Source organism: Lepidothrix coronata, unplaced genomic scaffold, assembly GCF_001604755.1.
Source record: "Lepidothrix coronata isolate B3197 unplaced genomic scaffold, Lepidothrix_coronata-1.0 Scaffold29, whole genome shotgun sequence".
Lineage (NCBI taxonomy): Eukaryota > Metazoa > Chordata > Aves > Passeriformes > Pipridae > Lepidothrix > Lepidothrix coronata.
This window is the reverse complement of record NW_016690209.1, coordinates 2,121,982-2,141,102: the sequence shown is the minus strand read 5'-3', so window position 1 is coordinate 2,141,102 and position 19,121 is coordinate 2,121,982. Positions and strand designations below refer to the sequence as shown.

The following is a 19,121-nucleotide window of genomic DNA, read 5'->3' as shown; positions in this document are numbered from 1 at the left end:
AAGGAAAAAAAAATCAATGTAAATACCCAGCCCCTTCAAAGAGATTTAATGGATGTTTCAAATCTCTCATTTTGGTGTCAAATTGATTGATCCAACTTCTTTTTTAAACAAAATTGGTTGGGGGGTTGCACAGCTAGCAGAGCATGTCTGCCAGCAATATTTCCCTTGTTCTCCATTTGCTACTCTGTTCATTTAGATTATCAGATCTTATGAGCAGGGACTGTGCACAGCAGCAGAGGGCTTTTCTGTACAGTTGCAGCCTCCCAGTGCCACTGCCAGACATATGAGTAATTGGTTGAGCAGCTCTGCAGAGCAGTCTCCTTGCACTGCCCAAGCTGAAATGCAGAAGTAAAAAAATCCGTTCTGAGAGATGAAGAATCATAAAATCATAAGTCTGAAAGGCACCAAAAATCATGAAGAAAACCCTTTTCTTGAGGAAAAATTATTTGTGAACCTGTCTGGCATGCTCCTTAGGAGTCATTCTGTGATCTTGCAATGTGCTTCTGGGATCTTCTCTCGTCATTGTTGCTTGTAAGGCAGCTTTAAATTAATGATAAGGAAGCCATTCAGGGCATGGGCTGTGCTGAGGTTCACAGCTTTCATTCTGAATGAGAGATTAAAGTAAACTGATATTGAAAGCAAGGAGGGAGAAACAAACACAGTCACTAAGCCTATAAAGTCTTAGCCAATTGCGATGGCGAACATCCTGCTGGCGAGGGTGACCTTGAATGAACTAAGTGGGATAAAGTCACCAGCCTGGACTGACGGCTGAAGAATCAGGCTGGATTCCAGCAAACAGAGAGCAGATTCCTGACAAGAGTCTTCTGAGCTGTGGCAATGGCTTCTCGGTGTCGGAAATGTGGACAACAGGTACCCAGGAATCTGCCTTTCACTGCTGTCCGGATAACAGAGGGAGAAATGAAATCTTACCATGATTTTATAGGAGGATGCGTTAGGCTGGAGCGCATGGCAAAGAAAGGTATGTACAGCATCTTTAAACAAAATAGCATCTTCTCTTAGTGGGAGCTGCACTGCATTCCCAGGCAATTTGCAAAAAAGAGATTATGTTTCTAATGCTTTCTCTGAGGAGTCAGGGACAGATAAAGGCAACTGGCTGGATTTGGATATTAACTCAGGTGTGGCTGTAGCATTTTACTTGGCTGTCTATTTCTGGGATATTTGCAGTGATTTGACCTAAAGGAGGTTAAAATGAATGAGGCTCATTCTGAATAAATATTTATTTCACTCGGATGTCAGACACTGACTTTTCTGTATATGTCAGGAGCAGGTATTTACTGTGCAAGGAAAATACTTTTTTTGAAATGAATGTAAGAAGCTGGGGCAGTGGGTTTCATGACCCAGTTGAACTTGTCACCCTGTTCTCCTAAATTACTATGTAGAAGGTCATTATCTTTCTCTCTATGAAGATTCTAGTTACTCAGAAAGTTGGACTATGGAGCTTTTTGTGCTCTGTGTGAGTCAGCCTGGGTACAGGGCAGTATTCTGCTCTCAGTGGGTTGCTAGCATAAGATGCTGGTTGTTCTGGCAATTTGTGCTAACTGCATGTTAACTCTGGAGTGATAATAGTTGAAATCTAGGCTGTTGACTGCTTAGTCACATATGAAGATTGCTGAATCATAGGACACTTTTTCTTTATGTGACATTTGAAAGAAAGATTAACCAAACAGCCCCCTTTCATTTGCTGTGTTAACTTGAATAAATACTTAGTAAACCTCAAATCCATTATAACGTTCACTAATATGTGATGAAAAGATCCCCAAAAGCATGCAATATGATTGTATTTTCAAGCTGAATTGTTTATTATGATTTAATTAGCTCTTCAGCAAAGAGAGTTGCATTCAATGTGGTAAATGGAGAATATTCTGTAGAAAAAGAGGTGGACCAGAAGCAGGACATCGGCCAGCAGCTACTGCCTGCAAACTGGGGTTTGCAGATGCTTTCTTTAATAGGGCTCTAACACACAATGTCAGGGTTTGAAAACTGCAAAGCCAGTCCATTGTACCTCTGCTTCTGTGGGTGATCCATCCGTGCTGATCTTTGGGCTCGGTGCCTACCTATGCGTTGCTGTGTTTGGCTGACCTCTCAGTCACACTGATGTTTCCAGTTGCACTCTCTGTACTGTGGCATTCCGAGTTCAGCACAGTATGACAGAAATGTCTGGTATCCCAATAAAAGACAGCAGAATTCATTGAATTTCCTTCCTGGATGTTTGATCAGGTGTTTCCAGGTTTCTTATGGCTCTGGGGGCCCATGGGCCTGTTGGAGGCAGAGCTCAGGCATCTGCTGTTCTTTTTCTTCCTGTAGGTAGAGAGGAGAAGAGATTGATAATAGCTTTGCTATGGTTACTGTTCCCAGGGAAACATCTTCTCTGCCTCTCATGTTGAGAGGCTGGCTACCTGGCACAGTATTATGGGAGGAAATCCCTTGGAAAATCATTTTCTGCTGGAGAACAGATAGTGTGTCAAATCACCTTGAGCCTGTTGCCATTTAGTGAGGCAGAAAACATCGTTGCTGCTTTAGTTCTAAATTCTGCCAATCATTTAGTGAGGCAGAAAACATCGTTGCTGCTTTAGTTCTAAATTCTGCCAATGAAGTTGCTGGAGGGGCAAAAGTTTGGTTATTGCCAGGGACAAGATGCCTCGGGCTGCAAGTGTTAGAGCTGGGTGAGCTGTGAGAACACACCGGGGCAACTCTGCATGCGGTGACAACGTGAGAAGGGGGCTAAGGAGCTGGCAAGGTGGCTCAGGAATTCATAACAACACTGCCTGGGTTCCTTCCTCCTGCTCTGAACTGACTCTGACCCCGTTCTCATCTTTGGTCCTGTTTTGGCCTATGTTTTCTTATCTGTAAAGTAGGAATAGAATTACCTACCTCTATAAAAAGTGGATCCTGATGGTGTAGTTATGACTATCCTTTGATGATTAGATCAGTTTTCCTTTGTAGTCTGTAGTGCATAGACATGGAGGAAGAAAGATGATCTGTCCCAGAGAACTTGGATTCTGCCTGCCCCTTCTTGCTAGTCCTACTAGCAAAGACTCATTGACAAACTCTAGAGATGTGTGCCTTTTTCCCTGTGGCATGCTCTGACTTACCATCACCTAGGAGTACCATTTCTGCAATGTAAAGATCCAGCTGGAGTGTTGCTGAGGTCTAATTGGCTGGTACTTACACAGTGCTTCAGGCACTCCAAAATATGAAGCATTTTTCACATACACACCATGTCTGTTGAACCCTGTGAATATTCTGTGGCAATTTTCTCTCTTATTAAATATTTTATTGAGAAGAGATGGAAGGCACGCAGGTAACTACAGCAGAAATAGAGGCCACGTGGCTGCAGTGGCCTGCAGGTAACCTGCCTTTCAGCAGCAGTACCCCAGAGCAAGCAGTGCTGTGCCAAGCTATTCCGGTCCCTGGATCACACAAGTTTCAAGGCTTCCTTTGAATCAACGTGATTTGTTCTGATGAGTGGTTAGAAGTGTGGTTGTAGTCTCCTGTTCAGGTAAAGAGATGAAAACAGTGAATGCTTACAAAAAGGAAGTGCTGTTGTGAGGGGCCAGCTGAAGGGCATTTTTCCTGTGGCCATGTGATGCCTGCTCAGAGCTCCACAGCCCCAGCTCCCTGCAACAGGCTACATGAGCTGCCTACGGGTGCTGAAGGCCCCTCTGGGGTCTGGTGTGCAAATGGTGCTATTTTGAGTACCAGTATGTGACCTTGAGACTCTCTGGGATCTGCAGCTTCAAGGTGCTAGTTATAGCACAGCTATGAGAACCAAAGGGAAGGAGCCCTGAGAGAGCCAGGCAAGAAATGTGACAGGGACTCCAGTCCAGGGCTGATCCTCGTTGGAGTGCTCTCAGTTCCTCACTAAAGAGATACCGAAGGTGAAAGCAAAGCATGGCCTCTTGTCATGAAATACATCATTCTTGGACTGTGGCTCATGTGCCCTTTCAGCACTGACATGACTACTCATGTCACCCAGCTGCTGATGAACATCTTTAATGCTTCAGGACACCTCCTGCCAAACTGGCCCTCTCTGTCCCCAGATGCTCCCAATTAGCCTGCCTTGTTGTGATGCTCCAGTCCACCAATGGGACCACACACCTACGGGGGCTTTACATGGATGAATGATTCTTTGCTGGTTACACTATGTCTCTGCATGCTGTGGAGCTCGAGGCTTCATTTGGATTATATATTTTTAAGGGAATAAATGTGTGGTTTTCATCTGTGTTCAAGGCTGGTGGCTGCATAAATCAGGGTAATAAATCTGCAGACATTAAGGAGTATGCAGTTCATTACTGAGGCTATTCAGGATTTTGCTGCTGTTGCAAAACCAGGCAAGAGCCTCCTTGCCAGTGGGGTGGGGACCTGTCTGTTGTGCTAACAGAGGGTTTCTGATTTTGTCCTCTGTAGAGCAGAGGAATGCTGCAGTTCTGTCTGTCCAGACATCATGGGAACCTTTCCTCAGTCCTACTGCTGTGTCTCTCTTACTGCTGGAGTTGAAAAGCAGTTCTTCATGTCTATCTGTTCAAGGAGGGAAAGGGACTGAAGTACTGGAGCAGTTAATGACTTACAGTGCTATCTCTGGAAGGAATTCCCATATGTATTGAGTCCAGGCTGAAATTTCTTGGACTTTTTGGAGCTTCTTCATCTTTAGTAGTAAAATATTAATGAGAACTGCTTTCCTTTCCCACAAGGCTGACCTTTCCACAAAGGTGCTGGTTACTGGAGAAAGTGACTATTTCATGTGAAGACCAAAACCTGCAGTATAAGTGAAAGGAATTTCTAAACCCCTTGAGACTCAGTTACAGTGCCTCCTCGTGCACTGTTCAAAATTGTTCATGTTGTATTTGCGTCCAGTATCTCTTCTTTAATATAAAATGCTATCTAGGGAACCTGGGGTAATTTTTTTTCCAGCTGGCTCTTACTGCAAAGAAAACAGCTAAATTAAAATATTCTGTTTTCCACAGAGGTTTTTCTAAGAGAACATCTATATCTTGGATGCTTGTGTCTCTTTTCACCTGTTCCCATTGATAATGCAGCATGCTTTGCTGCAGTTGAGCAATACTAAACCCTGTTTACCTAATCAGAAAAGTCCAGAGAATTGTGAGGAAAATAGGGAAGGCAGAACTTGATTTCCATTTTAAAAGAATTTTGAGAGATAAGTAGTACTGAGAAGATCAAGAGAACAAATCCTCAGAGGGCAAGTTATAGCAGAGGCCTTCTGGGTATTTATGTTTTTCCCTTCCTCCCAGGATACCAGAACAAGAAACAATTCAGTGAAATGGAAAAGCATTAAACACGGATAGACAGATTGCTGTAATTGGCAATGTTTTGTTAACTTGTGGGACTTATTACCACAATATAATAGCACAGTTTGCTTTTTTTATATGCCTAAATTGTAGTGTAAACTGTCTGGGGAGAAGATTTCAGGGGCAAATGGTGCTGAATATACTGGGAGCTTGGAGAGCATCTCTGCAGAGCTCTCACCCTGGTTATGCCCACGGAGCTTATTATCTAATTTCAGCCAGTTCTGATGTTTCAAACCCCACTTAAAGACCCAATTCTGCTGTACTGATCTTTTATACAAATTGTGCTGCTGCTTTATTACCTGAATCTTGCTGTGGATTAGCCTGCCCAGCGAGGTTTCTAAGCCACGGACTTTCCTTCTTCACCATCTGTACATTATGTAGTAGAATTACTCATTCTCACGTATAAAAGAATGATAAATAAAGCTTGGTTGTAGCAGCCCACATATTTATGAATATTTGGACTATGCCAAGTGTTTTATTGCACAAATTTCTGATCCTACTAGTTAATTCCATTTTTCAAGGGGGAAAAAAATCCTCCAGGTTTTTACAACAGACAAGAATTATTGACCAAAGATTTTTTTTTCACCTTTTTCTAAGCCAGGATATCTCAGCATCTTTGTTCTGCACAGTCAGTGCTTTATTCATATTCAGAATCTGTTCCTGTGAGTCATAAAACTGGGGATTGGTGAGTTCAGGCTACTTGTCTAAACTCTTGAGTCACTACCTTGAGACAGTGTGCTGCTGGGGGAGCCTTTGAGGAGCAGGGGACTACATGGCTGAAGATCTGATTTTGAAATTGTGATACTGTTAATTAGTAAGGTCATCATCTGCTAGCATTGGGAAAAGCTGAGGTGAGATGGGAAGAGGTGAAGGAAAGGGATACTTTGTTCCATTTTCCCTTGACTTTACCACTAGACTCAAAAAGTGAGATCTGCCAGAGAACAGATGAAAATGGGGACAACTATTACATTTTTAAGTCAAAACCACAATAAAAACCAGTAGGCTGTAAATGAAAGTGGGAGCTTTGAAGCACAAGCCAATTTCTTTGTGTTAGGTCAGCTCTCGTGGAAACAGTGGATTTGCAGTTGCCTGGAGTCTTTACCATAAGATTAAAGAGCTTTCCAAAATGCTAGTTTAATCCAATTTCTGTGAACATCTTGTGTGTTCAACAAGTCAAACACAATGAACCTAGTGGACCTCCCTGGTCCTGCAGTGAAAGAATCTAGGAAGATGATCTCTTGAGTTAGAGGCACTTGGGGATGAGCCATTCCTTGCCAAGCTTTTGTAGACCCACACCCACAGATGTGACCACATGAACGTGTGGGGTCAGATGCTCATGTGGTGCAAGTTATTTCAATCAAACTGAGGTGTATTGTAGCAACTGAGGATCAGGTCCTTAGATATTATTTTTTAAGTAAACTTAAATGTGTACTGCAGATGCTTCCCAGTAACAAAAACTGAAACATCACTATTACTTTATTCTGTGTGCTGAGTGCAGGTGGGACAGTATTTGGATAGTACAAAATACTGTTCTACTGAGAGAGGCACAACTGAGCCTTTTCAGCTTAACAAAGACATTTTACAGATGCTGACTAAAATTGCCTTTACTAATTACCGAAATAAAAAATGTCTGACATGTGTAAATCTATTTTATGAAACTGAAAGTGCTGCACGATGAGCTTTCCTTTGAGCATGTAGTGGACCAAGCAGAATTTCTTGGTGCCTCTTCTGTCCTGACTTCATTCCTCTCCTTATCTCTGGAATCCAGCATGAGGTCAGTAATTCACATTCACTTGCAGAGTAATATCTAACTTCACAGCTGGATCTGCTACTTTTGCAGCGTCTCTATACAGAGGGTTAAAGTGATTTTTGGACTGTAATCATCTGGCACACTTAGCAGCCACTTAGATAGATGTGACACTTGTCCATAACGCTTTGGAGCTTCTCTTACCTGTACTCCTCGGGAGGCCGAGTCCCGGCAGGAAGGTGGCAGATGGTGCCCGGGAGAGGGCAGTGGCTACCCCAGAGCTGGCTGGGCTGAACACGGGCTCTTCGGTTGTTTCGGGCTTCCCCCGGAGCTGAGCTGGGCTCGGTGCATAACTGCGCTGTTGTGTGTCCGCTGTGCGCAAGAGCTGGAGGGGAATCTCTCACCTGAGAGCAAAACGTATCTGGAACGGGAGACATGTTTTGTAAATTCGTTACACGTGGACACTTACACTGGTAAAGGCAGCAGAGTGTAACATTATACACTCACCACAGCGGTAAATTCACCCGTTCAGCATGCAGTGTAGGAGTGGCTGGGGAAAGGAAGTGCAGTGTAAAAATCATACTATGCATCTTGCCACTTTCCTAATCTACCTTTATCTGCCAAGAAGTGTCTGTCTGTAACACTACTCATACATATCTCATACCAGCACAGTGATTCTCTGCTTTGATTTGGCATTTATCTGTAACTACACAGAAAATTGTGTTAGTTTTCTTATGCTGTACTATAAACATTGTGAGAATTTGTGCTGGTTGGCTGATGGGGTAAGGATGGAAACAGTGGGTGTGTTGTCCTTAAGACAGATCCACTCCAGTAGTCTGTCTGTCTGAACAACTTTGGTTTGCTGCTCATTTTACAGGTGGGATATTGAGGTTGGCTGGTGACCTGGATTCCTCTCACCATTCCTCAGTTTCCTTATCTATAAAATGAATGACACTTGTCTTTTTTTGAGCCTGACTGATGGCAGGACTTAGAGAAGAAAAAAGGTGTTACCACTACATCACACATCCTAGGGGCTGTAGCAAATGTGGATAGAGCCTTCCCAAATCTTCGTTCGCGAAGCCTCGCCATGATGACATCCTAGGGGACAGCTGCTGTGCTGTACCCTGGGTGAAGAGTGACTTGTATCCACAGTTACTGAGCTGCTGGAGGTTGTGGTAGTAAAAGAACAATTTTATCAATGAATCTAATGTTAAAGTGGTGACCCAGTATTGCTTCAGACAGCTGTAGATGCAACACTACCATTGGCACACAACATGAAAGCACATGTACTCCCTTCATGCACTGTGCAAACTTGTGTCTTACTAGATATGTAGAAATGATTCCTCCCTGGCTCAAAAGCTGCTGTCATGTTTCCAACCAAATTCATGGTGCAGTCTTCTCTGCCTTTAAATAACAGGTCTGTGCTCTGGTGTGTGGGTGTGCCTTTGGGATAGTACTCCAAGACAGCTATTCACAGCAGCACTGCTGGTTTCCATTGGCCCTGGTACTCTGCTATTTAAAGTTATTTTAATGGAAGTCCTTTCCATGCCTTAGTCTGAGCAAGTGAGTCTGTTTTGTTGGTTATTGGGCTGTAGTTTTACTTGTTTGTGTTAAGCTGTGAATGCCTCTGAAGTGTCCAAGGGCCTGAGTGCAGAGCTGCCTGGGCGGGAACAGGCAGCTGTACCCTGGGGAGGGTTAAAGCCTGGGTACTGTGCGACTCAGAGATCTCTGCTGCGGTTTGCCTTGAAGCAGTTACTAAGCAATTTGTGCAGTCTCCTCCAGGAGAGCGTCAGCTCTTTGGTGCACAGTTGGTTGGATCCAGGACTGCTTCCACAGAACACTGCCTCACTCCATCCCTCCCCTCTGCCTCGGGAGAACTCCTTGCCACAGCGGGACTGCCGGGAAGCCAGTCTGGACACAAGGGAGGGCACATGCTTGTGAGTGTGTGTGGGTCTGAAGGGGAGGCATCGCCCTTTGCAGCATCTTTTTGTTACTTTTTCTAAAGGGATCTGAGCTGAGATGGTGGTGACAGCTTGGAGGAGGCTGCAGGAGGTGGCTGGGTCTCCTTGGGCAGAGAGGTCAGCTGTGAGCAGTATTGGTCCTGTTACACATACTCACAGTGCTGCTGGCAGCAGTGATGGCTGCTGTGGCTCACTGTCTGTCTCCAATGACAGTAACCAGGGAAATATTTTTGAGCTAACTGGCCTCTGCTCAGGACTGAGCATTTCTGAGCTCCTGAGCTCAGAAATTATGTGAATAGGCTCTGAAATGATTTTGCTGGATGCAATAGTTCAGAGCAGAGCCAGTGGGTAGAATTTTTCTAAGATACTGTTTCAGCTGTGAAACTGTCTGCTGGCAAGCTCTGGGAGGAAGGAATGAAGTCTGCTGTATCTCTTGATTAGCTCAGTGTCCAGGCATTGCAGTGAGAGTATTTTAGATTTGCAGTTTGCCACATGTGGTTTTTGTTACTCACGATGAATTTTAACATGACATTATGGAAATGTTCTTTTGTTCTATTCTCTGAGGAGGAATTTGTGTTTTAGCAATCCAGCATTGTTGTGAGCACAGATTTTGGGAAGATGATGAATTAACTTTTCTCTGGCAAAAATCGGAAACCATCAAGAAGTTTTTACAACTGAGGGACTAGGCAAGAGGCTGTCACACGCTGCTGTAAATCTGGGTTAATTTCTCGAATGCTGAGATTAGACCTTGATCTTTAATGTTTTTCTTAGGGAGGTTTCAGTTTTGTGGATAGTAGGATGTAACATCCCCCCATCATATCCCAGCACGCACTCTTTGAAATCAAGCAATATCTCTCAAAAAGAAAGTTTGCTGAGCAAATGATGTGGAATGGTGTGTTTCTTTAGATCTTTGCTGATTATGGATTGTTCATAATGCATAGTGAAGATTTGCTAATGATTTCTTATCTGTCTCCTATAATTTTACAGAATTATTATAAGAAGTAACTTCATAATAGGCAGGGATATGAAGGCACCTGAACAGAACAGTGAGAGTACTTTAAGAATTTTGTAGTAGTTTGTAGAATTTAACTTTTACGGGCATTATTCATGAAGGATTCTTAGATGTGTGCATAAATGTATGGTGCCTTCTGGCAGTAAGTAATCAAAATCCTTGAAGTGTGACTATAGATAAAAATTTGTACACACCAGTGTATTTTTGTAGAATGTACCAATAGTAAAGCTAAATACCAGTTTACTTATATAGCAGAAAGATTTTGATTTTTTTTGATTTGCCAATCAATTTAAAGACAACTTCTTTAAAAACATAAAAAAAAAAATCCCAGTCAAACAAGAACATTCAAAGATTGTTTTTGAAGAAGTGGTTAAATGGAAAAAGTAGCAAAATCTGTTTCTTCATCCAAGGAAGTCTATACCAAAATATTTTGAAGCTGGCTTAGAAAGCTGACATAAAGCCTAGAGGGTACATGTCAGCAGTAGCAGCACTGCATATATGAGTAGCAGGGACACATCCTGCCTGGACTGGTAACAGCCTGCTTGTCAATTTGACACAGAATAACTAACATTTAAACTATACATAGGCCTGATTGAGAACTATCAACTTCACTATTTCTGAGTCTTGGTGTTCCCCAGGCTCAGATTTTGCGTCTGTATCTGAACTTCCTGGCCATTTGCTATCATTTTAGATTAATACATATTTCAGTGTTTAACAAAACAGGACTTCAAGCATTTCCTCTTGTTTCTGTGCAGCTGCATATAGACTTAACTTTGCCTTATACTCATGCCTGAGGGGTCTGTCGAATCAGCAACCACCTGAAAGGCTGGATCTAAATTCAGGTTTGAATCAAAAATAACTGTGGTTCACTTGCATTTCCAGTGCAAAGTAGGAGCATGCTGGACAATTTGTGACTTGAAAGTCACTGCAAGCAAGTCCGTGGAAAGTCCTTGCAGTTTGCTAATGGCTGGTGTGGCCTTGAGGGTGAACTAGAAATTTCACTTTTATGTAGTTGCGATGTTGACCTGCAAACAAGTGGGAATGTGGTCTGTACTGTCTGTAGTCCTTACATTCTTACTTGGACAGTGTTCAAATGTCTCCTTTGGAGGTTTTTTGTAATGACTGCTTTGAGCCTCTCTTGCATCTTTCATTCAGGAAGCTGCAAACAAAGGGTTATGTTGGGCTTTTGCCCAAATACCTACTCAAGAAACTGAAATTGAGGGGATTTCCAGTTGGGAGGACAAGATTTCAGTTCTTTGACGTGAACAGCTCTCCTTTCTCCCCCTTCCAAGTCAGCCACAGTAGACTCCTAATGTGTATTCTGCCTGCCTGTAAAAACAAATTGTTTAAGTCTGTAACCACTCCTGGAACACAGGAAAACACAGCCACTAAACAAGTATTTTGAATCCGTGACCTCTCCACTCCTGTAATTTTACGTTAAAATGAGTATCAAAATTAGTAAATGAGATTAACTGAAAAAATGCAGTGATCCAAAGTAATTTGAGCAATCTTCCCTGAAAGACTTAAAACCAGCAGAAATGTTTAATGTGTCTGCAGAGCCAAGCTCAGGTAAAGCTGTACATCCATCATTAGGCTGTGCAGGATGCCTTGGAAATACTGATCACCACTTAGTGTAATGACAGGAGAAAACATGAGAGCAGATCTGCTGTGCAAGAAAAAATCCCATCAGGTACCAGTTCAGCTTCTGCCTATATAGACACCGAGAGTCACAGGTTTTTGAGCTCTTCAGAGAAAGGTGCATTTCTAGCCTTTCCCTCTTCTATGGAGATTGTTTGGGAAAGCTTGTGAGGCAATTCCATCCACATCATTATCTGTCCCCTTTTGAAGAGATTGGAACATATTGGAAGTGCATCACTCAAGACAGTTGGAATCTTGCTCCTAACCTTGCTTGTCCAGATTTCTACTACATTAGTGTATACAAAGTCAGGCTGCTGTTACAACTAAACCACCAACTTTTAGGGATACCTAAAATGAACCATTACTTAAATATTTTAGAAGAATTTTGTGTCTCTGTAAGTTAGTGAGCAAACTTTGTGATGAAGTTTGGTTTTAATGAGAAGAGAAATTGAATTTAAACAGATACTCTTTGTAAGTTTTACAGTTGTGCTTGGTGAAAAATTGAGCTGGGTAAAAGATGACATCGGTCACTTTACCTATGCTCTGTTCTGGCTTTTGCTATAAGCTGATCTTAGTCTGATTGTCTTCTGGAAGGGGTAGTCCTGGCTTTGCCATTTGCCCCCCCTGCATTACCAGCACTTGTACCCTTCAAGCAGCTCTGCAGAGAACTAACCCAGATCAGAAACAATTCCGCTAAGGAAAGGATTGCTTCACTTTATTTACAATAACTTTATTCCTGGCTTGGTTTTCAGTTGACTCAACATGGGTTAGAAAAAAAAAAGAGGTGGTGGGACTACGCAGAAGAATAAGAGAAAGGATGGGATTTCCTTTCTGTTTATAGCTGGATTTTAGTTCCTCTTTAGAGAAAACAATTTGTAGCACAGCAGCTTGTGTCTGATCTTGCTGTTTCTCTGTCTGGGCTGTGAGAATAAACAGACCTTTTCAAAAAGTAAACAGAAGGCACAAATGGTGAGAAAGAGAAATAAATACAATTAATTTTAAAAAAAAGAAAACCAAAAAGTAGTAACTTTGAAGTTCTTTTTGACCTTCAGGAAGGGAAATGTTTTGCTTAAGGGTTCATACTGGGAATTCTGGTGGGACAGATTATTTTCAAATCCTTTAGCCTGCTTAAACCTTATCAGTGAAACATGCAAATTTGTTTCCTTAATGTGTTTAATTCTTGAAATCTAACTTATCTCTGCTAGACTCATAGCTAACTGTTGTTCATGGCAAGAAAAGCAGGACCTGAGTGAACATTTCAACTGTAGGTACCTTGCAACCTTCAAACTCTGAATTTGTATGTTGCCTTTTGGTACTTTTTAAGAAGCATGAGCACATATAACATGAAAGGTGTCCTTTCATGCTCTTAAAATAAAATATCTGGCCTCATGCTAAACTCCCCTTGCCCTTTTCCATCACATCAGCAATCTGATTTTTCTCCAAACCCACAATCTTGATTTGAATGCTCTGAGCATAATTTTTGACTGAGCTTGCACAAAATAGAAGTAGGCTGATGTATTCTACCATTCTAGCAAAGATTTTCTTTCACTCCCACCTGTCTTCCTTCCCTGTGAATTACATATTAGGCTGTCATTAAAAAGAGATGAACTTTGCTCTGGAAATTTGTAACCCATTATTCCAAGATTAGTGACTTCAGATGGGGGATTGATGCAACCCCCTCCTGTAGTCAGCAGAAGGCCAGGCAGTTGTACCGTTCAGTCACTGAAACACAAAGAAACCCCAGTGTCCTGTTGTGGTTCTTTGCCTTTAGTGTCCTCCACGGAGCAACAGGCACTGCTGTGTCAATCTGCTCGGCACCGTCCAGTCCTTCACTCCAGAAGGTCATATTTCCAACACTGTTGGAAATTATTAGTTGCCATTAGCATGTAAACTAGTTTCTCTCTGCTCAGAGAAGAGACAAAGGAACAAGACTATATTCATTGTTGCTTTTAATCAGCTGCTGCTGGTGTAGCTCCTCCAGACCTGCTGTGGGAACACATACAGCTGGGTGAGGAATAAAATAGGCAAGTGTGCGTATGGGGAAGCCCAAGCATGTTTCATTTTTGAGTGAATTATGAAGCATAACTGAATGGCTTTCCCCTTGAAGATTAGATAGCACAGTTGCAGCTAGTCTCCCTAGAGAGCAAGAAGGGAGGAGAAGCTGTGCCAGACAGATGGCTACAGTAATTGCTTTTCTTTTTCTCACCCTGGGCAGAAAGCCTTTTGAAGCAAAACTGTAAGGTCTAATTCTTCTTCAGTGAAACTGGCCTCTGCTAGGAATTCAATTTATGGTAGTTTAAGAGGAGAACCAAGAATAGATGAACTGACTTGTTTGTTTGGGGTTTTTTTTGTTTGGTTTGGTTTGGTTTTTTTTCCCTCTTCCATCACATTCTTATTCACATTTTAATTGCCTTAGCAAATTAAATTAGTTCAAATCATGAAGAACTGTATGGTATGTGTAAGTACTCAGTTTTGATGGCCTATGTAGGGGATTGGCATTGTTTCACATAACACCATTTGATCAATTAAGCTTTTTTCTTTTTTTCAATTTTAGAGACAATTAAGACCACAGGAACAATCACACAGAAGCTGGGAAATGTCTGAGTCAAATTTGCCAAGATAAACATGTTCCAGACACTTGGCTGGTGTAGGTTTTGATATGATCTTGAATGGCATTGCTCTACAGACTTTATCAGAGGACAGGACTGCTCTGAGGTGATCAGGGGTTATCCAATCTCTTCTGTAGATATTGGCAAGTTGCAATGAAACAAGGCAGTTGTTAAGCTCTTGAGGCTTTTCAGCTTCCTGAAACCTTCCTATTGACCTCTGGGTCCCCATGTAGTGAATTAAAACGTGCCTATCCTCAATAGGTTTTTCTGAAGTAGTCTATGAACCTGCAGCTGTCAGCTCAATATCAGCTCATGTCAGCCTGAAGCAGGGTTTTCTCAGCTGGAATATCAGTCCCACAGGGAAGTGGTACATTGCTTCTGTCCAAGAGGCTGAACACCACTTCCTTCTGGCTTGTGGCTTGCAGCACACAGACCAGAGAGGCTGCAGAGCCTCCTGGGATAAAGTTAGTGGAAGATATAAATGGATTAATGCTCAGTAATGCTAGACAAAATGTCATGACTTTGAAACAGACCCAGACCTGTGTCTTTAGGTTTGCTTATAAGATTTTTTTCAAGCTTTTCTTTTAGTCGAAGGTTAAAAACTTCCTTCAGCAGCTCCAGGTAATGATGTTTCCAAGGGCTGTGACTTCTATTGCAAGCTCTGTGCTGTGATGGTGATACAAATTCATCCATGTTGGAGAGTAACTACCTTTGAGCACTCTCCTAGAAGAAGTTGCAAATGGGCAAATGGGACCTTGTGTGCTGTTGGGTACAGCTGCTGACATTTCATGGCCATGTGATCTGATTTGCCATTTGAGCTCATGAGGCACCTTCCTTGTTTGCTCAGATTTTCTCAGTTTCTTGCTAGTTTCTTCTGCTACAATTTCTTTTCCCAGCATGTCAGTGCGTGAGCTCTACTCACTTACTTGAATGTGTGATTCCTAGTCACCAAATGTATTTTGTACCACCTTTCTCATCATCATAACATCTCCTCCTGAGTGTGGGTTTTACAACAAATCCCATGTGTTTTGTCTTGCCCAGGCAGGGAATTTGATGAGAATTAATTGGCACTCTGCAGTTCTTGTTTCTGTTACTTCATCTGATCCTTACATCCCAAAATTCTTTGGGAATAAAAACGATATTTAGGAACCTGAAACCAAGCTATTTTTAGAGCAAGCTAATAAAGCTAATATGGGGGTGGTGGAATTTCTGTTTTGCTCAAGACTGGTTGATGTTAATGATACCTTCACATTGGGAAACACCAAATGCAAACTGAGGTACTGACAGGTTTGTCACCCTGGAGGGATGAACAAGTCTCTGAGAGGTGAGAGATGGTGGCACCTTTTCTAGTTCATTGTCTGTTTCTGTCGAGCCTCCTTGTGATTGTCTCATCCACTGCAGAAACCTTTACTCTATTTCTGCAACTTTTTGGCATAATCTCAGTCCTGGTTACCCAAACCTGAGAGTACCTGACTACCCGTGGGACTGCACAGTTGTCACAATATCTTTGTATCTTCTGGCTCCTGAAATCAGTAGTGTTTTCTTCAATGGATGCCCTAAGGTTTCCCTGTTCTGAGAGTCTGTTTTAATTATTAATTTGATTTTCTTTTCCCCTACTTCTGTGTTAGGTTTTTTTTTTTTTGTTGTTTTGTTTTGTTTTTTTTTTGCTTTTTGACTCAGCTATAGTCAGCTTTAAACACCCATTTTTCTCTCTTATGTCTCTGTCTTGCTGCCAATGTGTGGCTTGAAAAGGGCAAATCATGGTGAATCAGAAGTATTTCAAGTGTAATTTCTGAAGGCTGGTATAATTTTTTGACCAATGACCTGGAGATGCTGTTGAGAATTGTGTTCATAGGTTACAGGACCTTTTTGCTGTTGGTTCCTTGGGTGTAGTAGCTAATTCACTCCAAACAGGGCTGTCAACATGCTGTTCTGAAGCAGCTAGCAGAGAAATCAGGCTTATGGTATTATCTGCTTTCTAATAAATATTGTCTGCTTTCTAATAAATAACCCTGTATATTCAAAAAGATTTTATTTTGCCTTCCTTTTTTTGTTCTGCAGTTTCCCCCACAGATCCCATTCTGGATATGCATGGAGGAAACTGCAGCGTACAAAAGGGAAAACTTAAGGGGTTACTGTTATTTTGTTTGCTTTGGGAACATGTACTGGTCCCTGACACCAAGGTCTTTAGCTGTGATTCATTGCTCTGCTCTCCTGGTTGCTCTCAGCCACCTGCAATGTCAAGAATCAGAGAGCTGATAGACAGAATGGAAATGAAGGTCCCACATCAAAAACTTCACTCATTCCAGTTTGAGTTTTCCCCTTTTAAGTTCAAAGGGTGATTTTGCAGAATCAGCCCCCTTGACATTTATTATTTCCAATTGCTTGGAATCATTGTCTTTTCTTGTGCATCAGCCAAAATTTGTGCAACTTCTTTTCACATTGTGTGTCACTGTCTGTCTGGGAGAGAGCAATGACACAAGCCCTTCATCTACTTCATCTCAAGGCATTAGTGTACTCTTTGAAAATGAACAGAAAACTTTCCAAATGAAGTTGTGTCATTTAAAACCTAGAATCCCTAGTTCTGGAAAGGATCAGAGTGGTTGTCTGAAAGGAAGAGAGATGATATTTTGGGCAGTAGACTAAGAGGCAAGAGAAAGAAGCTAATCTCTAACCTCTCTGACCTCCCTCTCTATTTCAGGACAGTTGGTTTAAAACCAGGTGCACCAAAGTATTTCAGTGTCTGTATTGTATTCATATCAGTTAAGATCTTGATGCTTAAATAGGGCAGCTGCCTGCCTTCCCTCAGATTTATGATCTACCTGGACCCAGCTTCCTTCCTCCCACTTGTTGTCTGGGCAGTTAGAGGTGAGTTGTACAAAACCAGGACTGGTTGTTGTTCTGTAGCTGCACAGTGGCTAAAGGAGTAGTTACAGTAGGTGTTATTATAACATAAACCTTGATCCTGCCAGTTGACTTGGCAGATATTCCCCATAAATGCTGCTGCTCTAGACTGGAGTGAAGAGTGGGGAGAACAACTGGGTGCACCTGCTTCAGAAAGAGATCACATTAGTTCAGTGTGAGATTATAGTTGCTTGTCACTTGATAGATCACACAAAAGTTGTGGTGATTTTTCCCCAGCTACTTGCCAAGTTACTTTTTAACTTTTCAGTGTTTACTGTAAAAGAGCAGGCTTTGTTTTCATGAGAAGAAAGCCTCACAGCCCCTTATTTCCTCCTTTTACTATGTATTTGATTGTAGCGGAAAAAGCATCAGGAAAGGAAACAGTTCTGGATTGGTTGGTTACACAAAGTCCTCCGGCAGAGATCGGGGAGTCCGGGGTGGAACATAGCCCTGAATGTGGAATAGACTTCACTGTTTCATAGACTGAAAAGCTGCTGTACTGGGAGGCCAAATGCAGTGACTTAATATGAAACTTGAAGCAGTAAAGAGCAGGTGTCAGCTTGAGCAAACCTGTGGCAAGCCCTGGCAAATCTACTGGAGCTGGTTTATGGAAAGCTCTCTGTGAAACCACAAAGCAATAGCTGAAGTTAGTAGGCTGAAGAGGAGAGAGACTCTGTAAGTATCATAAACTTCTCCATGGTAGTCATATCTCAACCAATAGCCCAGCCAGGGTCTTTTACTGTGAGAGTCATGTTTGTTTAGCTGGGTTCTTAAAGGATGCAAAAATTGTCATAGAGGCTTTGTTAACTCATTTCTGTTCTCCCTTGCACAGATGAAATCATGCAGCAGGAGATACGGCCGTTGGTAGCAGTGGATATAATAGAGCAGCTCCACAGGCAATTTGCTATCTTGTCAGGTAAGAAGTTGCTAGCAATCACATTCCAGCATTCTCTTGGAAACATATTGGAATCTATCGTGCTGACTGTCACCCTTCAGCTCTGTACAGCAGTTGCAGTAGCATTTTTATATTGCTAATGAAAAGTGCTGTTACAATCAGATATTTGGGGTGTTTGGAACTGATAAAAGCCAAGTTGCTGTGCTTGTTTTCCTTATTCTCCACAATGGGCTGGGGAGAACAGATATAGAGGGTAAGAAATTAAACAAATCTTTAAACAAATCTTTATACACATATCTTTCTACAATGGCTGAGCATCTTGTTTGTGGGAAAAGATTTTGGTCTATCAGGGAGCTATTCATGACCTCCCCCTTCCTTCTCATTTGCCTTTGTTTTAGAAATGATTCATTGCTAAAGTGTAAGGTTCTAATCTTTTAAAGATATGATTATTACATATTCCTTTGTTTGCCTGAAGTTTGCAATCACACAAAGTGACGCAGTTCCTTTCCTGAATAAAGAGCTGATACTGAAATATTTGCTAGATTATTTAATACACTTATTTTGGATACTGTAGAAGGTGTCTATCATAGAATGGCCTGTGCTGTTGACTGCATGGCTGCTGGCAATTCCTTTTGTCTTTGTTTCTGCCTGTTCTGCAAATAAGGGAATTCAGAATTTGCTTTTTATCTTCCCCATAGATACACACTGAAGTATCATGAATTTACACAAAATGCTGAGATTATCATAAGAAGGTTCTCTTGAACAGCCTGTCCCTCTTGTCAGAGAGAAACACTGGGAACACAGTGCAGAGAGTGCACAGACCCAGCTCTATAAATGGTCAACTCGGCAGGCCGGCTCTTTGCTGCATCTTTGCATTTTTAAGTACATTCCAAGCTGCCAAATGAAATCCAAATCTTGAGTTACACAGAATTCTTTATGAGGCTCTGAGTATTAAAACCTCATTGGAGGCTTATAAGTAGCATCTTGTGACAGTTTAATCAGTTCAGTAACTAACAGGTTTGCATTAG

General features: G+C 42.0%; 1 protein-coding gene across 1 annotated transcript in view; it reads left to right on the top strand.

Annotated features, from left to right (window-relative positions):
* The first annotated feature begins 318 nt into the window (after positions 1 to 318).
* The window catches only part of MCF2L2 (MCF.2 cell line derived transforming sequence-like 2), a 60,154-nt gene continuing 41,351 nt past the window's right edge, over positions 319 to 19,121 (top strand). The window contains 2 exon segments of the mRNA XM_017810465.1: positions 319 to 979; positions 18,031 to 18,114. Coding sequence (XP_017665954.1) covers positions 838 to 979; positions 18,031 to 18,114 — 226 coding nt within the window. The 5' untranslated portion in view covers positions 319 to 837.